At 41.8% G+C, this 24,634-nt stretch overlaps 1 protein-coding gene across 2 annotated transcripts in view; it reads right to left on the minus strand.

The window, feature by feature from the left end:
• TGFB2 (transforming growth factor beta 2) overlaps window positions 1-24,634 on the minus strand; it is a 65,849-nt gene that overhangs the window by 22,849 nt on the left and 18,366 nt on the right. The window contains exons 3-6 of one of the 2 annotated variants that reach the window (XM_075707571.1): window positions 19,730-19,761; window positions 18,244-18,250; window positions 10,981-11,006; window positions 8,702-8,710 (exon numbers count right to left, since the gene is read on the minus strand). The exons of the other annotated variant lie outside the window; for it this stretch is intronic. Of the exons in view, the coding sequence (XP_075563686.1) occupies window positions 8,702-8,710; window positions 10,981-11,006; window positions 18,244-18,250; window positions 19,730-19,761 (74 nt within the window). The remainder of the gene's footprint in view (window positions 1-8,701; window positions 8,711-10,980; window positions 11,007-18,243; window positions 18,251-19,729; window positions 19,762-24,634) is intronic. 2 annotated transcript variants of the gene reach the window in all.

Raw genomic sequence — 24,634 nt, forward strand, 5'->3', positions numbered from 1 at the left:
CATCCTCTGAAAAAGAATGGCTGATTGCAGAATTGGGTTTACATGAAAATTAATCAACTTTAAGACTGAGAATTGAGATTTGCAACTCTTGAAGGCAATGGGAAGAACCCTATGGAGTCTACAAGGTTTTGGATTAGCCTTTAAGTGATCTCAGATGCTGCAATTTATCTCTCTTTGTGACTCCACCTTAACCTGACAGTTGTATCAATTCAGACTCAGCTGGATACCTCTGGACTCCCCTCTGGTTTTGGCCCAATGACTCCAGTAGACGCCAGGATGACTCTGACCAAGTTAGTCTGCAAACACAGTTACCCTGCTGCAGACTAGACTCCTTAAGTATTCTTTGAATCATTATCATTAATGAGTGGAATTAAATCAATATGTTTCCTGTAGCTAGGAAAACACAGATTTCTTTTGTTTTGGAGAGAGGGAATAGCAAATGCAGTGAAAGATTCCATTTTTATCATGTTCAAATTATTAATTAATTCAACCCTCAAAAACCTGAAGACTTCCAGCTGTAATAACCATAATCACCACAGTATAGTTGAGACAAGTTACAAAACGCAGTTGAAGAAGGTGAAGGCAGCATCTCTCCTTCTCCCTTTAGCCTGCTGAACACTGAGCATCACAAATTTAGCTTTTATATTCTTTTGTTGGTGTTTTTATTTTTTTCCTCTAACACGCTGACACTTCATCAGCTGCTTTACGCAGGACAGTAGAAACTGCCAGGTTGAAAAGTATTCTGGTATATGTGTGTTTAAGTGCATAAGGACACTGTGGTTCCTGTGCTCCTTACTGACTTTGTTCAATGTCCAGCATCCTCTAAGCTCCTGTGCCAGCAACGGGGACAGAAAGCAGCCCTTCTCTGACAGAGCAGAAAAGTACCGATGGGAGGGGTGCAGGAGAGCTATCCCAAAACACTCAACAGTCTGCAGTACTGCTCCCAGTTAGAGCACTGTCAACAGGAGAGACTGAACACATCATCTGACTGACCGTCCAAACAGCATGTAAGACCCCCAGGCATCACTCCTGGGAGAAGACCGAGATGGAGTCACGCTCCCTTAAACTGAAAGTGGGAATAGAAAGAGTTTGTTTCATGCTGAAGATATTCCCCAAGTCAGGAATCTCCTGCATAAAAGGATGACACTTTTGCCATACACAGTTGTGTTTGATGAACTAAGCACTGCATTTCTACAGCTTTCCTCCCAAGTACTGCATGTACTGACATTTCAAGAGAAACAAACACTCTGACACAGCTCTTCTGAGAGTTGGGCTTTCGTTCTCGTGAGGAGAAAGACCTAAATTCAATTGTATCCAAACGAGGCTTTTTTTCCCCCTCTTTCATTTCTGCTATTGAAACAAAAAAAAAAAAAAAAAAATCAATTATATGCACAGCCCAAGTTAGGAAATGTAAACAACTTTTCTTTTCTTGCTGGAAGAGGCCAGACAGGCCAACTTCACACATACACCCACACTGGAAAGGCTGAGAGTTTCAATCTAATCCTTCCATCAAGGGCTTGTAATAAATGCTCCAAAGATTTATTTTTATTCCCTTTTGTGTTTATTAAACTTTGGAGGGTTTCTTTTCCTTTTTCTTTTCTTTCTGGTGCTTTGCCCATTCTTTATTACAGCAGCTACAAAACATGGAGTGCCCTTTTCTTCTCGCCCTCTTTTTTTTTTTTTTTCCCCTCCTCATCTTTCTAACTGTAGTACATGAATGACCATGTAGTAGGCTTTGAAGCAGCACATGCAAATATTTATAAGAGTAGCTTCATTGTTATTAAATGCAGTTGTTATGCTTTCCACGCTCTGGCAAGCTTCCCTAACCCCTCTAACTATTAGGACCATGTAGGCTGTTTAGATTTCAGCTCACTGATAGCAAATCCTCCAAATTTTTTTTTTTTTGTAACAAGCAGCAGCCACCCCGCATAACATGACACCGTTTCTCCCCCTGTGTGAATTTTACTCCCTGCTCAACATACGGGCCCCTGCCACGAGCCGGGTCAGGCTGCCTTTAAGGACATCCAGACGTGGTAAGTGAAGCAGCATGCGCAAGACTGCTGGAAGCACGGGCAGCTTGTCAGCTGTAACGGCGCATCTTTCCAGCAGGATCCCGTCCTTCCTGTCAGGCACACTCGGGTCACAAATCCTCTCCTCTTTTCCAGGGAAAGTCTCTCCAAGAAATTAGAAACTTGTTTAATGCATCCGGGCTCCCAAAGCCCATGGATAATTACTCTGCTCACCCCTCCTGACCCTGACGTGACTGCAGAATCCTGCTGGAAACTGCCTCTCTGCAATGAAAGGTGATATATAAATACAGTGAACCAAAATACAGAGGCCTACAGGTTATATTTGGGAACTGGGATTGGCCCTCAGAGGTAAATCAGCTGTACATCAGCTTTCCATTAGCTCTGAAATTCTATCCTGCTGTGACATTAAGTTATGAGCACATCCATTAGCTAATCAGTGCTCTTGGACAGAAACACTTGCGCCACTCTCCGCTCAGACATCGCTTCCAGCCTCTTCCAGCAAGGCTTCAAGTCAGATGGTACAAAAACAGTGTAAGAGGCTTACTCCAAGATTCCAGTTTTTACCTACAGAGCTGCCAATGAGCTATTACCTTTTTCTGTCATCAACCATTTGTTATTGAGGAAGGACACTGCACTGAAAGTCAGAATGAAACTGGTGAGAACGCAGCAACTAAGGCTTTCAGCTGAGGCCTAATGGCTCTGGAGCAGCTCTTCTGGGAGAACATGGTATACATGCACCTACAGCATAATGCATGACAAGATGTACGTGTTCTGTTATTGCCTGGTTTTGGTGAAGAACTCATACCAGAAACTGGTAGCTAGGCATCTTCCACTGAACAATCCCTAGCTACATAATTTATCCATGTCAAAGGGGAGCGGATGGTTCACAATTCCCCATTCCCTGATACCTTCAGTCTTGGTATTTACTGCACATGGATATGCCAATGCTTAGCAAGAGAGACAGACAGACATACATAAAGGAAGACAGAGCTTTCTTCATCAGAAAGAGAGAGAGAAAGAGAACAGGTCGGGGATCCAATTGCTGGATGACCCTTTTGAACATCAGAACAACTGAAAACTGAAACCACTTCCCTTTTTACCACCAATACTGACCCCTGGACCTGTCCCTGCAGTCACTCAGGGAAGCCTCAATACAGCTTCACTAAGACAGTGGATTTAGAGTCCTGCGGTGATTCCCCTTCGAGAAAAACCAAAGAAACAACACCTTTCTCCTATGGGAACTCCTGCTGCAGCTCTTTAAACATGAATTTCTTTCACCAGTTATGCTAACAGAAGCCAATCCTGAAGAAGTTTCCTTATTTCAGTAACTTCTGCCTATGTTAGCTAACTTTTTCTTTGTAATGGAGACCCACTGAGCTCCTGATATGCAGCAGGGAATCCATACATGTAATTATTATGCCATAAACTTGCTTCAAAGACTCAATAAACGTCACTAGCGGACTCTAGAGTGCTCAGAGCAAAGACACTTGGCAGTGCTCACATAGCACAAATACGTGGTTTACTTTTAATGCCTACACTGTCTCTGTCAAGCTCCACATGTCCACAAAATATACACCAGTGAAGATCTAGGTGGGCATGGGTTTAGAACAGAGTAATTACCAGATTTTGTGACATATATCCCACTGTTGAACTGCTTGCCATTCCTCTTTTAAAACACACAAAGATCGATGACAACATATGAGAAGTAAACAACCCCAGGATGTCCTCCAGACTGAAAAGTTAGGTACAATGAGGCAAAGATGGAATTTTCTGAAGATATGTTTATGAAATTATATGTTCCTTACTTAAAATCTGACAAAGGGCTTCTGGTTCTGCTGCTAGTTTCTCATTGCTTCACCAATCCTGAATCAAAAGACAACTAGCCAAAGCTATGACCTCAATCGCACAGTAACGTAGTGGTCTGGTTCCCAGTTACCCAAGTAATTAATTCCTTTAAGGTACTCTTATTGCTCTGGACTTTGATGGACCTTGACACTCTTAGGTAATTGTCTTTTGCATTCTTCATTTCTATAATGGTGAAAAACATCCTGCAGTTGTCTTTGGGTCAAAATGCAACTGGCATAGTAAGGACACTAAGACAGTGTAATTAGCCATTGGAGAATCATAATTGGAGTTAAGTTAAGGTTTAGGTTAAGTTCTCACAAAGACAAGCAGTAAAATAAAACTCAGATCATTGGTGTTGTCCTAGCAAAGCTGCTGCATGGGATTCTTGGTACAAAATGGGTTAAGTCCTGGCTTTGTGGGTCATTTTGAAGATGCAAAGAGAAGGGCATCTTGTTACATGCTCCCTAATTTGTGTCACTTCATCTCTACTAGCACACTGGAGTTGGCTATGAGTCCTACAGTGGACATCAAACCCTGCTAAGAAAAGCCACCATTGCCTTTTTAAGGCTGTAACAATACAAGCCATTTTAGACCTAAGTATTCTTTTGTAATTGTTCTCCCTGAGCTGCACCAAATCATATTACAAGTTCAACTGTATTTACATGCTGCAGCTAAAACTGACTTTGGATGTTCCTTAATTTGGTCTGGAGACCACTGTAAAAAGGGCAGTAATTTTCCTATATCACTGAACTATCTGATTTAACTGAATCTTATCAGTCAGAAAGACCTCATTTAAATCCTTTTTTCCATTGGACCTTCTCTGTCACCCTTTCACAATTATTCTCACAAAGCTACTAGTCTTTGTAGGCTCAGTCTGAAACATTGTTTAGCCTGAAAAAATCCATATTACTCATACCAGCTAGAAAGAAGGAAGACAAAATATGTATTTTGAACAATCACCTATGGCTTTGTTTTTTCTCTTCTCTCTCTCCTACAGGTACCATATGAAGAAAAACTGGTGGGCCAACATCACATGTTTGTCCACCTCCTGTGCGGTGCAACACCAACAGCCACTAAGTCTGGGCTATGACAGATCCCCCGTGAACCCTCCTTGAAAAAGGTTCACAGCTATTCCATCACCCAAAATGTAAAGAGGAGTCAAATTTAATACCAAAGAGAAAAACTGCAGGAGCACTCTGCTTTATCTGAGAAGATGATCAAAAACCTCACATAAGAGTCCACACGATCATTCTGTGAATGACACAGAGACATTGCTGCCTGACACACTGCTGCGGCAAGGGGACAGTGAGTTAACGTGTGTACAGGCTTGCACAGAAAGACCCAGCTTCTCTTCCCAGACCCCAGACTGTGCTACTAATGCTAATGTACAGCAATCAGAAAGGGATTAACCCCTTTCGTGCTCTTAGCCAGGCTTTAAAGTCTAGACTAGATTTTCAGCTGTTCAGCACCCAGTATTTTGAGGCATGGGGTTTTTTTGTTGTTTTTTTAATTTTCCCAAAAGTCCTTAGAATGAAATTTTCCAACTGGATGTTTCTGGCCTGATCTTCAAAGGGCCTAACTGTTCTTGTGATCTTTTGAAAATTGGGTTTGGGTTTTGGCACCGAAATGGAGCTGGATCTCTCTTGGCCAGCTATCCCCCGTCTTGGGTGCTGAGACATGACCTTAAATCTTGCCTCCTCCTTGGCTCACTTTGCCCAAAAAACTAAAGCAAAAATTCTCTGTCAGCCTCTGTTAGCTGGAGTGTATCCACATATGCAGAAAATAATAATGATTAAAAAAATTCAAAAACATATCTGCAGAATTAGAGGCCAAACCACTGGGCTACCCAGAAAAAAAAACATCCTACCAAAAAAGCAGAAAAGTCAGAAAAAATCCCCTGTGCATCTTTCCTCTCCCTCCCTTTCATTTGATATCACGTATCATCTCCAGCCTTCATCTAACTGGTCCATACAGTACTGGTCCACTGGTCCATGCTGGGTGTCAGTATGATCAGCGCCTATGTTTTCCTTGACTGGACCATTAAAGAACAAATACCCCACCAAAGTGATGTGCTGTCAGAGCAGAGGCAGCAAGAATTAACCAGTTTATCAAAAGAGACACTATGTGCAATCAAAAATCAATGCTCATAGAATAACCCTTTTCAGAGTCAGGCTGTAAGCACTGTGGCGTATCTCCTGAGAGATGCCATTCTAACCTCTCTGTGCCTCCCCTGTCCCCCATCGCTGCTCATTTGCAAAGAAGTTTAGAAAATCTGAATGTGTTTCAGGATTGGGAAATACTTAGGAAACACCAACCTCAGTGCATAGTCCTTCCACACAAGCTACACAATTTATTTTGAAAGAAATCAGTTGCCTGCACAGGCTGTCCTTACCAAAAAGGAAACACCTGTGGAACGTATAGGAAGACACCTGAAAGTAAGGACTACAGACTGAGTGTATGAGTTTACATCTTCAAATGTATGCTAAGGTAAATCAGCACAGAGATTGCAAAAACTTGTGTTATTACTACTTTACAGCCACAGAGCAGTTGCGAGGCAGGTACAAGCCACAGTCCTGGTCCTTTACAAACTCTCCTGTCCCAAGAGTGTGTTCTGTTGAATAAGACTGAATTCTGCTAAGAAAGTACACTTTTCTTCTGCAACTCTGAAGAAAGTGAGAACTGCCCAGAAGACCACTTCTGCTATAAAACAAAACTCTAAGTACTAACTTATGGAAGAGTCAGACTGAGCACTGAGCCTCGAATCAACTGCCTGGATCCAAACCTCTGAAGCTGGAGGAGGATCAAAAGCCACTTGAAATCGCTGAAACCTCTGGCTAAAATGAAAGGGGAAACTGTCCAGTCCCTTTCAGGAAAACAAAAACAAAACTCCAACCCAGACAGGCTTGGTGTGACCACTGCCAAACACTCCTATTTCTTAAAAAGGAGCATGGAGTCCCTCCCAGGGGATGGCTCCTCTTGGGACAAAGCCACACGCGTAGCACAGCCCCATCATGCCTGATCTTTCTGTTCCAGCAAGAAAGGCTATTTACCTTTTTGCAAAAGCTGGAGTAGCTGGAAAAAGGGGTAACTAGTACCTCGCATGGCAACACCTGCGAGTCCCCCTCAGGTGCATGGTGCTGAGTGGACACTTTCTGCCCCTGCCTTTATGACTTCTTGAAAATGAATCTCCTGAAGAAAAATTCCCTCATGTGAACTCACCAGACCCTCCTCTCTGCTTGCCTTTAAAGCTTTCCAGGCTGTTGGCTTGTTTTCCCTCATCCATGCTGAAATGCAGGGGCTGGGTAATGCAAACAACACTGATGCATCACATGAGAGCTATTTTCAGGTCTAAATTTCGAGCCATTGAGCAATGCTTAATTGGGGTAACCTAATTACTCGGGAGTATTCTGGAGAGCAGCAAATGCTGAATTTTCCATTCCAGACCATCTTTCAGCTCCACGCATTTTAGAAAGTCTGAAAGGTCTGACCTCAATTCTCCTCTTCTCAAAGTCCTATTTACGCATCACCTATCATGCAAAGGAGCCAAGAGGGAATGTAAACACAAACCATATTGCTATCTTTCTTTTTCAACAAAGAAATCTTACATCTTGTGGCAGATTAAGACATATAAAGAAGCAGCACAACAGCTCGCTCTCTGAAACGTAAACCCCCTATAACCTCACTACTGCTTATGCAACACTACAGTTTTAATAGTTGAGAGAGAAAAACACAACTTCAGATGTGTCCCTCGCTCCTGGGTCGGATGCCATCATAGCAAGCCTATGACCATGCGCTGCCAACAGCAGCTAACAGATCCTTTTCTGCTGGGAAGATGCGCAACAAGCTAACAGGAAGGCTGCTGTGTCCATCAGCAGGCATTAGAACAAGCTATAGAACTACCAAAGCCTCTCCGAAACCTGAGTGAAGTTTTGGTCCCATTGAAGTCACCGACAAAACATCCCCATCGCTTTCAAAAGGGCCAGGAATTTACCCCCATACTTGTAAGCACAGAGAGGATTTTCAGCACAAGCGAACTGTCGCCAGCCTCTCTGCCTCCTGTTCTCCGTGAATCTGGTTCGCCAACAAAAGGTCCTTCAGCTTTCAGCAGTTATTTTGTGAACATTCAGGGAAGAAGAACTCCTTTCAAATCCCCATCAGGATCCTTTGAATGAAATCCCAGGTTATCATGTATCACCACTGAAATCAAATATGTAAATAGATGTGTGTTGTGTTTGGAAACTTCTCAGGTATGTACTTTGCTATTCTGCTTACACTGGAATGTAAGAAAAATACTCCTAGTGTCTTTCATCTCTCTCCATGAAGGGCTGCTCCTCTTTCAGCTAGGAATCATAAGCAAGAATTGCAAGTACAATTGCCTATCTCCTCTTAAAAAAAAAAAAAAAAGGGAAGAAAAAAAGGTGGTCAAAAAGAAAAAGAAAAACTCATCGGGGAACACAGACCTTTCTCAGTGGCAAAGTAAGACCTGACTTGCTGGCACTGTTCAGCTAAGTTTTCCTGCAATGACCTCAGTGACTTAAAACAGATCAGATTAACCTTCCGCCATTTGCAAGACTGACCAACAGTTTTCCTTGTAACAAAGACCTTTTTTCTCTTTCATTACCCAGCCTTCTTCTGGTTGCATGCTACTGAAGTGATATCTTCAGAAGCAATCTGTATCAAGAGACCTCTCCATCGGCAGGCTGAAGCGGGAGACATGATCACAAGTCCCCCTGCATTACTTACACATCATACAGCTTTACACAGAGACACTGGGATGCTGACTGCAGTGCCTAAAACCCCCTAAGCAGTCATCATACCCCCAAAACCCAAGTAACCTTGAGTAATTTTTATCTAAGAAAACATCTTACCTTCTCAACAGCAGATTAGGTGCAAGGTTAGATGTATGTGCGTGTCTTTGAGAACGTCTATGTACGTTTATTATTTTTTAAAAATCCTTCCTCTTCCTGGCACCTTTCTCGTGAATTGCACTTGCACTGACAGCCCAGCCAGCAGGATTAAAACTGGCTTCATGGTGTTATCTCAGTGCCAATTTACTAACGAGCTATATTTAAGAAATATATATTGTGCAGACATACTTTTATTGAATCCATCAGACTCACCAAAAAAAATTACTTCTGTTATAAATCTATTCTTCCCGGCAGCATACAAGAGGAGCTTGGCACGCCTGCACACAGCTGCACACGCTCCGCATCTCTCCCTCCTCCCAGCTCCAGGGTTTCCGCACGCACTGAAGCCGAGGCAACAGGTGGGACAGCGGCATCCTGCAGCCCTGGCAGGACCTGCTGCCCACAGGTAGGATGCCCCTGCACCCACAGGTGCTGCGCAAGTTGGGCGAAGCAAGCAGTGCTCCTCCAGCAACGCTGAAGGCAGAGAAGGCAGCCAGCCTGCAGGCTCAGGATGCTCATAAGAGCCACAGGACAGTGGTCCTGCACGGGTCAGGTTCCCCCAGACCTGGGGAGACCAGGGCAGTCTTTTTGGGACCCCAGAAGGCAGCTCCGGTGAGGAGTATCGTGATTAAGCCTGACCCTTGGACAGAAGCACAGGCATACACTTTCAGTGCTAGAAATCAGGCTAGTAGGTTTATAAGGCTAACCTCTCCAAGGAAACGGACTTAACACTTCTTTTAAGGTGAGCTGTGGTTACCCATCACATGTCTATGTCTGTAAAATTAGGCCATTCACTAAACGTCAGTTTGGTACAGCTTGCACTCTGACAGCAAACACGCACATCACAAGCTCTGACTTGTGCCTTTGGGGCTGGATGCCTTGAGCTGTGTTTTAAGCCCGTGAATATGCATCTGCACTTTAGTTTTCTGTGTAGAAGGGTTCTAATCGCAACTATTGTTACGAAATCCAAGAGGATGGCTGGAAATCCCTTGGATATATCCTGAGGATTATACACTGCCACGGCGATGCAACACTATATAAAAATCTACTTTAGAAAAAAATGTACCACTGTGGAACAAAGCTGCACTGGAGAGGAAAAAAAACACAACTGGAAAACATTTTGAATTATTTAAAGAACTAAGAAAACTTTCCCCAAATCCAATTTTCTCCAACAGTGTCACAACAACCACAAAGCCGTCATACATGACAAACTCGGTGGTGTTGAAATCAAGGAAATGGCAGCAAAAAGACATTCTCAGGGTATTTCACAATTTAGTTTAAGCTGTTCATACTGCTGTGTTTATGTGTCTCTCTACCTTAGCGCAGAATAATCCAAATATAATTTCTTCAACCAACTGGAAGTGAATGTATGCAAGTGGTAAAATCAGTCTGAATATTTAGTAGAGTAACAGGGCAAGAAGCCTACCGCTCTGCTTCAGAGAAAGAGCATAGACATTGGCTTCACTTTTAAACACAGTCCTGCTAAAGTCATCCTATAAGCTTTCCTACACAGCCATGTGCTTAAAAGCTTTCCTGCATCAGAGCCCCTAGCAGTGAGGGAGAAGGGGGAAAATCCAGTCCTCATGAAGCTCCTCAGACTAAAGAAAGCTCACAGAACCAAATCCTTCCTGCACCTCACACTTGCAATGTGATTTTTGTTACTGCTTTCCCAACCTACCCAACCATGTTTTGGAGAGGGCTCCTCTGCGCAGGAGCAACAGTGGGTGATAGGTTTCATGCTTATGCTGTTAGTGGCCTTCCAGTTCAAACTCCTGATGAGAGTGATGAAAACGAGCATCAACTTTCTGCGAGCATGCTGAGATTTACCTGCAGGGCTGAGATCATCCCATTCATCTCACGCCGGCCAATGGACAGCCACCTGGATTAAATTCCAGTCTAGAGCCATCCAGTCTCCCCAGAAATTTTTCTTTTTGAAATGGGAAGAGAGTACAGTTTTAACTGACAGAAGTTGGTTAATGTAGATCCCTGGCACAGAGATCAAATTAAATAGTGCATCCCACAGAACCCAGTAGGGCAGCGGTCTTTGCCCCATCATGGATGACTGTATTGAGTAAGAGTATACTATAAACCATATCCTAAGTTGCTTTTCCTGTTAACATGGACTTAGGAGGGGTACTGTCCTACTGCCATAGGTCCGGAGCACAAAGCACTGCCTGTTACCTATGGTTGCAGAGTACCGCACATAAGGTGATGTATCTTTGAACTGCTGTCTCCTGAACAAACCGTGAACTATCCTTTTTCTCCCTCTGTCTGCATACTTATACAGCCCCATGACCACAGTTTTTAAGTGCACATCTATCATTCGTCGCAGTTGGTGGTAGTTCTTTTACTTTTGCTGCCTCATCTCACTTGGAGCTCTCCCATCGTTTCATTGCTTTAAACCACTTAGCCATTCCCCCTCTTCAATTAGTCCCTTAAAAATTTCCTTCCTCTTTAAGCTTATGATCATTCTTTCACTAGAGCATTTTGTGGTGCCCTCTGAGGAGAACAAAATGAAGTAACTCCCCCCACACAGACAATTACACTGTCATGTTCTGTACAGTGGAATAATGTACAACTTGTAAGAAACCAAGCCAATGCACAGATTGGTAATGAAGGTAACACCATCAAGTTTCACTCTCTTCTGGAAGGGGAAGAGAGTAAAATTGAATATATAGTCATAAAATATATGAAATTAAATAGGCCTCTGCAAATGAAAGTTGCCTGTGAAAACAATTTCCAGGTCTATGGTTTTAATTACTACATAAATGAATGGAAAACAGGATTAAGGAATTTGCACAATTGTTACACATCATATTTGGAATCGTAGCATTTTTTTGAGCTACAATAGCATGAAGGCGTAATCCAATAAAGTCCAACTGAACTGGATCCAGCTTCTCCCTGATATTTTGGTTTGGTAGACAAGAATCTGAAATCATTCTCCAGCAGCACTCACATGGGACTGAAACATGCAATATCAGGATGATTTTGCAAAGCTTCCTCATTTCTGCTCAGGCTTTGGATTTTATGATCTACACAGATTAAAAATGTTTATGAGTTCCAGTCATTCAGCTTTACTCATCTACCAGCTTGGTTTGTAAATAAGATTTCAAGCACTGATTGAACTGTGGACCATGATCTGCTCTAAAGGAGAAGTCCTCCAAGCAGACAAAGCCATCTGGATACAAAAGCACAGTGTGCACAGGAGCAAAAGTGTTAAAACTGCTCTTGTGCACTTGTAAGAATCCATTCATGTTTGCAAACACAAAAGCTTGGGGCTTTTCATCCACGGCCTTTCATTTTTTCCCCCCTTCCTTTTTCTTTTTTTCTTTTACTGCCATGCACCTTGATTTTAGCCTGAATAAATGAGTGACGGTTCTTTACATGTCTTCACATGTCTTCATGCAAGCCAATTACCCAGGAAGAATGTAGCATGCTGCACCATCTCATTCAAGCTTTTCTTCCTCAAGCTTAAAATCTCCCTAACTCTCCTTTCCTTCAGAGGCCTGCTCTTCGTCTCCAGCTGGACTGAAATCCAGTAAATGCTACACTTACAAGGTAACAGGTCTGGAATGTGAAGCATCTAGAGCTCAGCAGAGTCTCTTCTTGGCATCGCAACGTATGTACTTTGTTGCCTAGTGCCAAACAGTATTCGACTGGCTTTATTCAATTAAAATGAAGATATTAAATCCCAGGACTGTATAAACATCATTTACCAATCAAAACCATAGTTAAGAGAAATGCCTTCCTAAGGGAAGAGACAAGTGCTACTTGCCTTTTTAGAGTCCCCAAAAAGCGCAGTGTCTCAAATAAACCTTTCAATCTGGAATATATGTTTACATTTTTGTTATTATCCTTCACAAATGAAAGACAAAAGAAAGAAGAGAAAGGCTGGTTTGTCAGGCTTTGTCCTCCTATAGGAGCCTTCCCTGTGACATTATCATCTGCACAACAGCAAGGACCAATGCTTGCAAACCTCTGACATTTTGTAACAAGGTTTACAGAACAGCACTGAGAGCCAGCTGAAGGCCTTTCCCAGATGGAGGGTCTTGCACATATTTGACCACTGCCCTTATTACACATAATTAGCCCTACCATTGAATGAATTAGGGAAGCCAGACTGAAGGCATCTGCTCAAAGCTATCCTCCACAGCTACGAAGGAAGAAGAGGATGCATTTACCTGGCCTTTTCCTTATACGCAAAAGATACTGCTGATATTGAAGAATAAGAAGAGAGTCATAAAGCAACAATGTTCAAATTCTCTTTACAATCAAGCATTATTGAATGGCACTACACAGCATGTCTTGGGAAGGAAAACTCCAAGCATTTCTCACCCACTAACCTAGGGCTGTGTCCATACCGACTCAGTCTTGCCAAATGCTAACTTCCAAGTGCTCTGTTCAGAACTGCAAGACCCCCTAAGGCTGGAAAAGCTCTTCTGAATTTAATGTTTGCTACTAACTTAACTGCATGGATTAGATGCTTCATGTCCAGTACAACGAGTTAGGAAGAGACAGGATTCTCAGCTTAAAAACTTCTCTCCCATGTGAATGCAATGGCTGGCCATGCCTACATACCGACACGTATTTAGTTCTGAATGGGATAGCTGACTACATTGTAAAGGCTTCGAGTGAGATGCATTGACTTGTTCAAGCAGCATTTATAGATCAGGATGGGGAAAAATGATAATACAGTGTGTAGAATTCAAAATGCAGGTAAGAAATAAACCCATCTTTTCTCCTCCTTTCAGAGCAGTCACTGGTCTCAGAACTTTCTCGGTGGCACTGTAACTAAATATAAATGGATTTTCCCCTTACTGCAAATTACAGAACTGTCTACCTAACTGGCTTACCTGGCTGAAGCTGTAACACTTGGATTAGTAGTGCCTTTGAAAGGAGCAAATAAAACCCAACTAAGATATCTACATAACATGCAGAAAGTAGAGGTGTCCAGTATTTCCTCTGAGAGGTGGTGCTAATAACAAAAGTCATCTTTCTCAGTCATAGAAAGTTTACCTCAAATATAACTTTACTAATCTACATACAGACTATATGGTGCTCACATACCTGATAGAATCATAGAATCATTTAGGTTGGAAAAGACCTTTAAGATCATCCAGTCCAACCATTGGCAGAAAGTTACGCCTTGCTAACCTAACCCTCAGAAGCATGAAAGCTCACTCTCCTCCTCATGTGTGAGGAGTGCATTTCTCTGCCGAAGCTAAGGAAAGAGGACTACTCCATAATGACATGCCTGTAGGACAGCTGCAGTAAGGCTCAACAGAATACTAAAAAAAGCCCATACATTAAACCACCAGATGAAGAATCCTTTTACCATTAAGTCTGGCCACCCAAACTGCTCACACGTAATGAGATCCTACTGGCAGGTAAAGAGGGATTGGCATGTGTGCAGAGGACAGTATCTCACCATGGTCTGCCACAGCCACTGGCAGGGAAGGGCAAAAAGATTCCCACCTTCTCCTGTTGTGAAAGAGAGACAGCCAAGGCAATAGATAGATCTCAGCTCAGTATTAGGCACAAAGGAAACAGAATATCGTTAACTAATGGCTCCACTTCAGTCTCTCCTTGTTGATACCAGACCTGTAACTGTTGCCCTGGACTGAAATGCAGGCTTTACCTCTCAAAATATAGAGTAGAAACAAGCAAAATCCCTTTGAATCTGAAAAGACACCAATACTTAGCACAGATGCTTATGCAAGAACCTCTGACTAGTGGCAAGATGTGGGAAGACCATTGCATGAAACCTTGTTGTTTCATTTGAACTTTTTTTTTTAACCCAATGCTAGAAATGTTCTAGATACTGATGACTAGAAGTGATTTATTCCAACAGTCTACTTTTTACTCAAAACCACCCTTTTCTGGTCTGATCAAAATTGTGGTCTCCAACCTCTACTGGTGCCAAACACATTAAAAGTGAGTAAATAATGCTGTTGTGAGCAAGTAAGAGCCTCCCCACCTCACTCCGGAACAGTGATACGATTTAAAAAAAAAAAATTTTAAAAATGTACTGCCAAAAAAACTACAGTCAAGAGTTTGAGCTTTTCAAGTTCTAATATTTGTTACTGCTATTACAAAACTTTGCTATTTCCGATATTCTTAATAAAAAGAAAAAGAAAAAAAAGAAGAAAAAGAAGATCATTTTTCTGAAACATTTAAGGCAAACATAGTAAGATGTCCTAGACGGCTTTCCGAGTTTTAAAACCATCCCATTTCAAATATTGGTTAATGTAAATCTGGAAAGTTGCCTTGTCTGGAGTAAAATCATATACAGACTGAAAAAGTATTAAGTTTTTTGTTACAATATATGCACTTTTTGTATTTTAACCTTCTAGTGTCTGGAATGGAAGAGGAGAGTTGAGGAATAAGGAGAACAGAGAATGGCACAGTCCACTGCAACACTGCTACTGCAGGTACGTACTCTCCTTTTGCAATACACAAGGTAACACAGGGCACTACAGTCACTCAACAGTTATAGCGTGGACCCTCCTTGTGACAGGTTAACACATAAGGAAATGGCACAAGTTCATACCATAGTGGGCACTCGGTTCTTGTCCGTGCTATTCATAGCTGAGTGTTCAGGTTTACAAGGCTAGACTAGTTTTTCTGTGTCCAAATAAAACAGCTAGATGGATCCAGTTGGATTTGCAAAGCACAAGATAAATGTCTTTCCCCAAGACACTACGAATATCAATCACTAGAAGTGTGGTCACCTGCTTCAGATTCATCTGCAAAGGACTGGCGCTTACATATGCATCACCAAGGCTGAGTTTCTGATTCCTTTTTATTGGTGAGTTTTATCACACACCAAAGGAAACATCATGATAACAAAACCATGGTGCAGGACAGCTCTGCACCATAGGTACCTGAGCAACAGGGGTACGGACACACACCACGAGCGGGGTCACAGTATTGCCAAGACAATGAATTACAACCAAACTTAACAACCAATGACTTTTTGCCTGCTATTTTTAACGGCGATTTTTGCTCAATTAATTTCAACCCTTTACCTCTACCTGAAGTTTCACCTATTTTCTTTTATAATTTTTGCAATAATTGCAAAAAAAATTGCTTCATATTTGCAAGCAACTTACTTTCTACTTTTTTGGGCACGCATAAACGTTTGAGACAAAATTCGCTAGAGAAAGAAGCATGCATACAAACACACACACACACATGCACATGAAGAAACCAAAAATATAAAAGAATATATATTTCAGACTAACAAGATGATATCCAACTAAATATTAGAAAAAGATGTTCTGACCATTTATGATTCAGAAGGATCCAAAACTAACGCAGACTCCAGACAGAGATCACATTCAGTGAAAGAGCTCCACAAATTGCATCATACAACACCATGACTGCGATAATGAATATGGATAGCAATTACAGAGTCAACGTCTGCATTTCTTAAAGATCAAAACAGACTAGGAATGCATCAGTGGCTTCTCGGAATAACCTAAAGAATTATTTGAAAACACTTTAGTTCAAAGGAGCATGAAAACTATGGTGGCTCTTCACAGCAAGTTTTAAATTTTCTGCTCTACATGCATTATTAGTCATACTTCCTACTGGTGGGGCTCTGCAGGTGTTCAGCTGACCTGTGCCTACAGAAGCATGGCTTCAGAAATAGTCTGTACTGCTTTAATCCTATGACACTGGCACAAATTACACAGGCTACTTAAGCTCCTTAAGAACCATATTCAGAGGTAACATCACACTGGCAAGTAGGTTGTGAAACATGGAACTGTCCAGAGAGTTTGTTGTTGAGTTGGGTGTTTTGTTTGAAGTACTGGTTGCATACCCTGGAGGCTGAGTCCTGCGCAACACCAATACAAAAGAACACGTGACAGTGAAATATTGTACATATTTACACAAAACACAGTATGCTTCAGGACTATTCTAGCTCTACCAAGCCCAAGACTGACCTACTATCAAAACGTAAAGCTCCACATTTCAGAGGTGGAACCTCAGAATTCCTAATACAGGTGTCTTCAAAATGCACATGCGAATTACATCTATAATGAGGAGGTGATGCCTTTTTCCTGGCTTTGTGTATTTGATGCACAGATACTGTAACACTACAGGATGACACATTCAAAGGAGAAGTATGGGACACCAGCTAACCACCATGTAGTCACGCCAAGTAACAAAGAACAAATATTTGCCATTTTCAAATTTACACAACGGTAGGTTATTTTATATACACAAAAGCATTACTGGAACCCAGAAGGCGCAAAACCATGATAAGAAGTAATCACAAATATTAAAATGACTGAGAAAATAATCCAAAAAACTGGTTCAACTGCAAGGACATGGCACGACAACAAGTGTTGATGGTGTATGGCAGATAAATGACTTCTCACTGCAACACTGCACCAAAAATAATGTGCTCTCAGACTGCAAGGAAAGGTGAAAATAAGTCTTTTACTACATAAATTAACTGGGATCACACACAAAAAAAAAAAGCTTCCTTTCACTGCTGGACATCTCTTTCCATTAGGATAGTGTCAAAATGGAGAGAAGTCAGAGGTAAGCAAGGAGATCTAGCAGCTCCAGAGTCTGATGAAAGACAACAAAGACTAAATACCTATATGAAAGGTAATGGAATGGGTCAAAACTCAACCATACAGAGACATCTGAAGCATGTAATCATCAAAAAGTGACAGCAATTTTTAAGGCAGTAATATCATTACCCTGGAGTCCACCTTGCTCACTAAGATAAGTTACGGAACTGCTGTATTACTTTGTTAGGCACTCCTGGCCTCAAGATGATAAAAATTTAGAAGGCAATTGAGTGGACCAGAAAGAGTGAAGAACCAACCCCCTCCCCCCCCGCCCAAATTAATTAGCGTCTTTTTAGACTGTGATATTCAGTGTCATTTTCTATTTGGTTTGATGTGGTTCCATATTTCACCTAACTGTAGCTGGCAGTTAAGTGTCTATTTTAAACCAATAACCCAGGTGGCCTCTAAAAGTAGTGCAAAGGGCAACTTCCAAAAACTTCCACACTTGGCTTTTAAAAGTAGACTAAATGAAAAAGGACATGCCAGCAATGGTGGGGAAACAGATCACTTGCCAAACAGATCCTTTGTAATCTCATCTTCTGCCCCACCATGTATATAGCTCTCTTAACTATATTGTCTAGAAGGAAGGAGTAATCAGTGACTTCTCACATAGAAACACTGATAAGTTTTGAGGAGATTAAATATGGCACACCTACCCTCCATATTTGCCACTTACAAAAACTAAAACTTTGCAGTTGACTTCAGAAAGGACTTAAAAGAAATACAATGCAAGCACATCAGACACAGACTCTTGCTCTCAGCTCAGCTGGAATAAATCAGGGCAGTTCCCCCTACAGTGGACACAGCTGCTTGAAATTCTGGCAGCTAAGGATCCAGTTCATGAACATGTAGTTCATTTTGAAAATAAGTTACCAAAGTGCTAATCTAACGATTAGGTGAACAGCACCTACTTACGATAAACCACATCTCTGGTTAAACTGTGGCACCGCTTGCCTAAAGCACTGCAAACACATAATGCCCCCTTCTCCATTGCCAGCTACCCCAAGGTGGAGGGAAAGACACCTGGATACAGCAAGGGAGCCACTGAGACTTGAAGCAAAAGGGAAGAGAGAGGAAAGGTAAAAAAGATGAGCTCATGTGCAAAGTAGCATAATCTATGTGATCAAATATAGGCCACTGGAAAAAATGATGCTCGGAAATCACTAATAATCAGAGGAGACGAAGCACCACTGTCCTAGAGACCTGGGCCAGGTACTGTGCTGGCATGAAACTCAAGTAGTCCCTAACCACAGAAACAAAGCTCAAAGAACCCAGAATATTATGTTTCTCATAAATATCAATTATATGCTCTGGAATAGCAAACCTAGCCAATGTTGTACACTCAGTCAGAAAGATGATACAGCTTTGTTTTGATTCCTTGAAAAAAGTATGAAAAAGTTACTTCTTAATTCATTTCATTATTTCAAAATAGAGGCCTGAGAGAAAACACTTGGAAGTTATTTCTCCATTCTTTTCATAGCTTCCATTTTTTGAAAGGCCATCAAATCCTAATTCCACCTGAAAAAAAGGAACAATAATGCAAGATGGGGAGGGTCACAGCTGAGCTCTATTCTTCTCGTTTGATAGCCTCCTGTAGGCATCTGTGGAGACCCCTGAGTAAAAGATACTACAGAATGCTCCCCATCATCCCTCAGATTGATTTTTAAAACAAAAAAGGTATGATCGTGACACTGTTCAAATTTGACAAACGACTTTCACACACAGCCAGCAACGCAGTTCGCTGTTTGCAATATATTTCGACAGAAGGGATTTCCAAGGTTTGTCTCACTTCTCCAAGTACATAGCAAGCTACAAACCAATTAACCAACCAGCTGGTGAACAAGGACCCCAGCACAATGTAAAAAACCCCAGACACAGACCGTGATTAGAGGCAGAGATGCAGGCACAGATGCATTCAGTCCCTCTCTCCATTCTTCTACCTTTCTTATACAAGCAATGCAGGTCTAATGCACAGCCTTGGATGCAAAGGACTGTGGACACCTGCACATTTTTCTACACTTACCTAAAGTCTTGAAAAGATCTGCCACAAAGTAATGCATTACTCTTTATCTACTTTACTGTTCCTTATTGCTTCTAGTAGCAATTACACTTACATATAAGAAAAGATAGTTTTAAATATAGTGAGTACCAGAAGGTTGGAATAGAGCAACCAATGCTGTCTATTAAAAAAAAAAGTGGGGGGTGGGGAGGAGAGGTGAGGGGAATAAGAAGTAGTGAGGAATTAAAGACAGAAAAACAGTGGAAAAATATTCAAACAAACTATTTGTTAGCACCTGGAAGAAAACAACGAGTTGAGTAACAGCTCACATGAATTGTCAGAAGCAATTAGTTTCCAAACAACCTGAAGTGCCTTCAGGACTGGATAACAAGCTTTGCAAGTAGAGGAGAAACCACAGGTGACTTCTGTAAGTTTGGACACTGGCATGTCCATTAGCAAATGAGGGAGACACGGTCTAGACAAAAAAATACAGTAGGTAGGCTCCAAGACTGGAAAACTGCCCTGAGAAAGCAGGTACCAGCAGTTCCTAGTTAAAACAGGACCATCTACCCAACTAGGTGCTGCAGAGGAATGAGATTACTACAGAGCTATAAAACACGGACTAATGAGTAAATTTGGGTTGCTCAGCCAAAAGAGACTACTGAAGGTGTTACATAAAGACAGCCTTCAGGTATGTAAACAGCTGCCACAAAAAGCAGGGGAATGATCCATTTTCCATGTCCATGATGGATAAATCATGAGTAGTTCTGAGCTGCAGCAAGGAAGGTTTGTGCTAGATATCACAAAAACCTTTAGACGTCAAGGATAATGATGATGTACTAGAACAATTTGCACAGGGAGGCTGTGGTGGTGACTGGAAGCCTTTAAAAAAAAAAAAGGTTACACAAATACCTATCTGGAATATCACAGCTACAGTCTACACCCTCTTCTAATGCAGGACCAACAGAGCAGCCTCTTGAAGTCCCTCCAGCTCCGTTTTTCTTCTGTGATAACTTGCTGTTGGCAAACAGCTCACGTTCCTGAGCAAGCTTTATGAATACATCTACTTACACCTATATGCATCAGATATATTTATACAAAGTAATTCCGGAACATATGTCATTAGGTCAGGTCCCAGAGGGTGCACATCAATACATGTACTCTACTAACATCAACAGACCTGCCCTCCAGCCAGCCAGAGCCGTACCCAGTATGCAGCAAGGTAAGCTGGGAGCATGGAGCTGAAGCTGCCATGCACGGAAAGCTCCCACTGCAGCCAGAGTGAGTGATAGGCTTCTAAAACCCTTCGTGTGGGAATGATTTCTACATGCTATTAATCACAGACATACAGACAGATTAACTTAAAAATTTAACAATGTTTCTTCGAAGCATTCTGTTTCCTGGGGAGTGCACTTGGAAGTCTGCTGCAACTATCCTGCTACTAGCTAATAAACTGTAACAGCTCCTTAAGTTAAAGAGATAAGCCTTGCGTTAAAGGAATTTATACCAAGATATTTGAAATGTATAATAATGCAAGTATAATGAGTACATTTTCTGTGGTATTAATATCAAGTTCATGCTTAAAACAACACAGTAAATAATTATAACTGATACTCCATCCCCTGGTCTTGAATTCCTCAAATCAGGATGCTATATTGTACAGTGCTTTCCTTCACTGCTGATTCATTGTCTTGGGATTGCTTGTTATATTGCTTGAAAGGTTATATTCAGTGTGAAGAGTGATGGCGAAGTTTTACTAAAATTACTATGATATGCCTTTTTTTTTTTCCTTAGTCTTTGGCATTATTTCATGCTAAACTTTGAACTTGCTGCTCTCACTGATGTGCATTTCAAGTTTAAAGCGAAACAGTCCAATAGCTGAAGCCAAAAGTTTGACCTCCATTATAACTGTTGTAATCTTCTGGGAAAATATCGTCTTGACTCTAATTTCTCTTTTCAGACTCACCATGCTGCTGATGAGAAATAATAGTTATTGGGGCTGTAAGGCCAAGATTAATGTCTGGCCCTGCAAAAAAAACCAAAGCAAGACAGAAAAAAAACACCAGTAGCACTGAATAACACATGAAGTTTCTCCACTTCTCATGTATGATCACGTCCTAGATAAGCATGCTGGATGAGTGCAGCCACGAGATGATGAACACTATCACTTGAAGAAATATTTAAGATCACATGAAAGCCTCTGCTTTCGAGCACACATGCCATTTGCAGTGTAACTGATTATACCATGGAGCATCATCATCTGACTTGTCAGTTTAGACAGGAAGGTCTGTAGGGCTGTGCAAAGTACTGCAAGATCAACAGCGCCTCATGCAACAGGGTCCTGATCTCTCACTGGGGCTTGAGCAACTACTGTAATACAAATATTACGGCATTCTTCACTTTGCCTCAATTGGATAGTGTTGTTAGATGGATGAAGCATGTTTCTATCAAGAAATATTTGGCCGCGCTTCTACTGGAGTGAAATGATCCCTGTAAATACATGGACAAATTGTGGTTGGCCCTTGGCTCCACACATCAGAAAACCTGTCAGCAGCTGCAATACGGGGTGAAAGTTGGCTGATGCACTAGCAGGACCAGAATGGGAGCAAAGAAAAGGATCTCTGTTACAGGAGCTGTGGAGAGCCCTGACTCACTAAACATGGGCAGTTACAACCTCCCCGGCTGCACTATTCCTACCCATGGATGTTTTACTTAGCACCTCTCAATAAGACGAAGGGAGCTGGGGGGGAAAGGAATATCCAGAGTGAACTTCTTTCTCTTTTTTCATTTTTTCTGGCATAGAAGAACAAGACTGCTTTCATGTAGAATTTTTTCTTTGGTGACATCAATCAAAGTTTAAAGTTCCTTGTCAAAAGTGATGAAAAAATTACAAACAACACAGAATAGTTGCCAATGCCCTTGAACTAAGAGTACTCATGCCTACCTGCTTAGCTGTCAGGACCCAAAAACAGAACCACTGCTTCATAATGCTAGAAGTAAGATGGGTGTTTTGGTATTTACTTGAGGTTAACAAAGTCTCTAAGGCAGAAGGATCCCGGGCTCTCAGAAGCTTTCCAACTTCCGGTCAGAAACATGAATTCTTACCAAAAAGACTCTGAAGGAGATGCCATTTGCACAGCACATGTGATGTATTTGCTCTCAGTGGTACTGGCCGCTTTTAGCCAAGTCAGCTACAGGCAATTTTTGCATCCAACCTGAAGAGCATGAATTGCCACAATCCAAACTAGAAGTTCGTAAAGCTCATCTCACCATACCCAGACTTTCACGAAAGCAGGTAAAACAAAGCCTCTTCCATATGTCAAACAAATTGTTTCTTCCACCTTGGAAAAGTGCACGGGAGGATGAGAGAAGTTGCATCGTGACACTGAGGCTTTGTACTGCTTTGAGGTTTCCCATCACTGTTGATGCAAGTGTAGCAATCAGCTCCTCATCTGAGTTACCTTTTGTCACCAGTGGTTCTGGCAGTTGTGACTTCAGGTCAAGCCAGGAACCCCTCATCATTTGCTGACTTCAATTAAGGTTCATGATAAAAGCTGAACCATTACAGATACAGAGATATATCACTTATGAAGGTAGCATGAGAATCCATGGCATCTCCAGATCTCTCTCAAATGCCTTAGGAAGAAGGCAAGAGAACAGTGACAGATTTAGGTATGTCAGACTTGGAGGCAGATAACAGAAAGTCTTCTCCATGGGAGAAATTTTCACACAGGGACCTCTTCTGAAACATGTCTGTGATGAAACCATGAAAGAGGATAGATGCTTCCAAATTTCTTCTTGGAGGATTAGAAGAGAAGTCTTCTCACTTGTGTATTTCTGATAAAGGCCCCAACAATGGAGACCAAGGAATTAAGTTTAATTAGGTTTTATGAGGAAACCTGCAAAATTTCATTTCAAAGAATACTCCATGAAGTAAAGCATTTGCAGTGTTGCTGACAGCAACTTGTCTGCAGGTGCCCAAAGCCAGAATGCAATGCTGAAGCACTCCTCCTGCCCAACACTTCACCTCAGCAACAGGGCTCAGGTACTCTGCAACACTCAGGGCTCCAAAACCAAACCCACAAATCTAAATATACCCAGAACTTGAAAAAGAAAAAAGATACGGGAATCAGAACATTACAGCGGGCATCCAACCCTAAATATGGTAAATATAATGGAACAGGACAAACCATAGACCTAGGTCCTATTCTTAAGAGAAGAATCATATGTGGACAATTATACAAAAAGGGGATTCATACAAGGTGACAGTGATGGTGACCAGGCACATGAGAGCACCCATCTTCCCTTACTGGGTATTCAAAAATCACACACAGAGAAACTTGCGCTGGATTGCCCAGCACAGATCAGTATTTTTAATCTACTGCTATTTATAAGAGCAAGTTGCTCTCTCCACTTTTTTTTTTTTTTTAAAAAACGAGTGGGCCTCACTGCTCAGCTATTCTAACTGGAAGATTTAAAAGCGGTCAGGAAATTTCAGGACTGCCTTGCAGAGAGTAGAGGAGATGAAAGCGAGTCCCACGGCACAGGCTCTGTTCCTCTCGCCCCACCTCTGCCAGGAAGCGCTCCTGTTCCCCTGGCAAGCAGTGCAGCTGGCTGCCTTCTCCTGCTCGGCCAAGGGTCCAGAGAACAGCCTTTCCAAACTATTCCCTGGCTGGAGGAGGAAATGAAAGCAAGTCATTTTCAAGAAAAGCAGGTTGGATTGTCCAACCCTTTCACTCTGGGGAGGAAAAAAAAAAAAAAGAAGAAAAAGGAATTATACACAAAGTAAAAGTGTAACGGAGAAGGAAAGGCAAAAGAAAACTACATATTTTTGTGTTGCAGAGAAGTCAAGATTCACAGGCTCAAAGCACAGGCAACACATCTTTAAATGATTAAGATAAAGACAGTGGGTAATAGATGAACATTAGAGACAGAGGGAAGTGAAAGTTTTTAACCACACTAAAATCATGCAATCTCTCCTGCTTCACAACAGTAATTACAATTAAAATTATTTACACCCTGGTCCAGTGTAAATCAGGAACAGAAAAGCACAGAGACTGTAGACCTCTCTTAAGGAAACTCTCCAGCCAGCAGAAGTTAGTGCCACTAGCTGCCTGCATGCAGGAAATGCACACCTGCCTGCCCATGTGGAGGTGCTCGGCTTTCAACTCCTTCCTCTAATTTTCACCCCAACTGGCCTAGGAAGCTCCCAGGCAGCTAGCTTCTGAAGATCCTTAAAATGCTTCATGGACTGCATGGGAAATG

The sequence above is a fragment of the Pelecanus crispus genome, chromosome 3 (assembly GCF_030463565.1).
Source record: "Pelecanus crispus isolate bPelCri1 chromosome 3, bPelCri1.pri, whole genome shotgun sequence".
In the NCBI taxonomy this organism is placed as follows: Eukaryota; Metazoa; Chordata; class Aves; order Pelecaniformes; family Pelecanidae; genus Pelecanus; species Pelecanus crispus.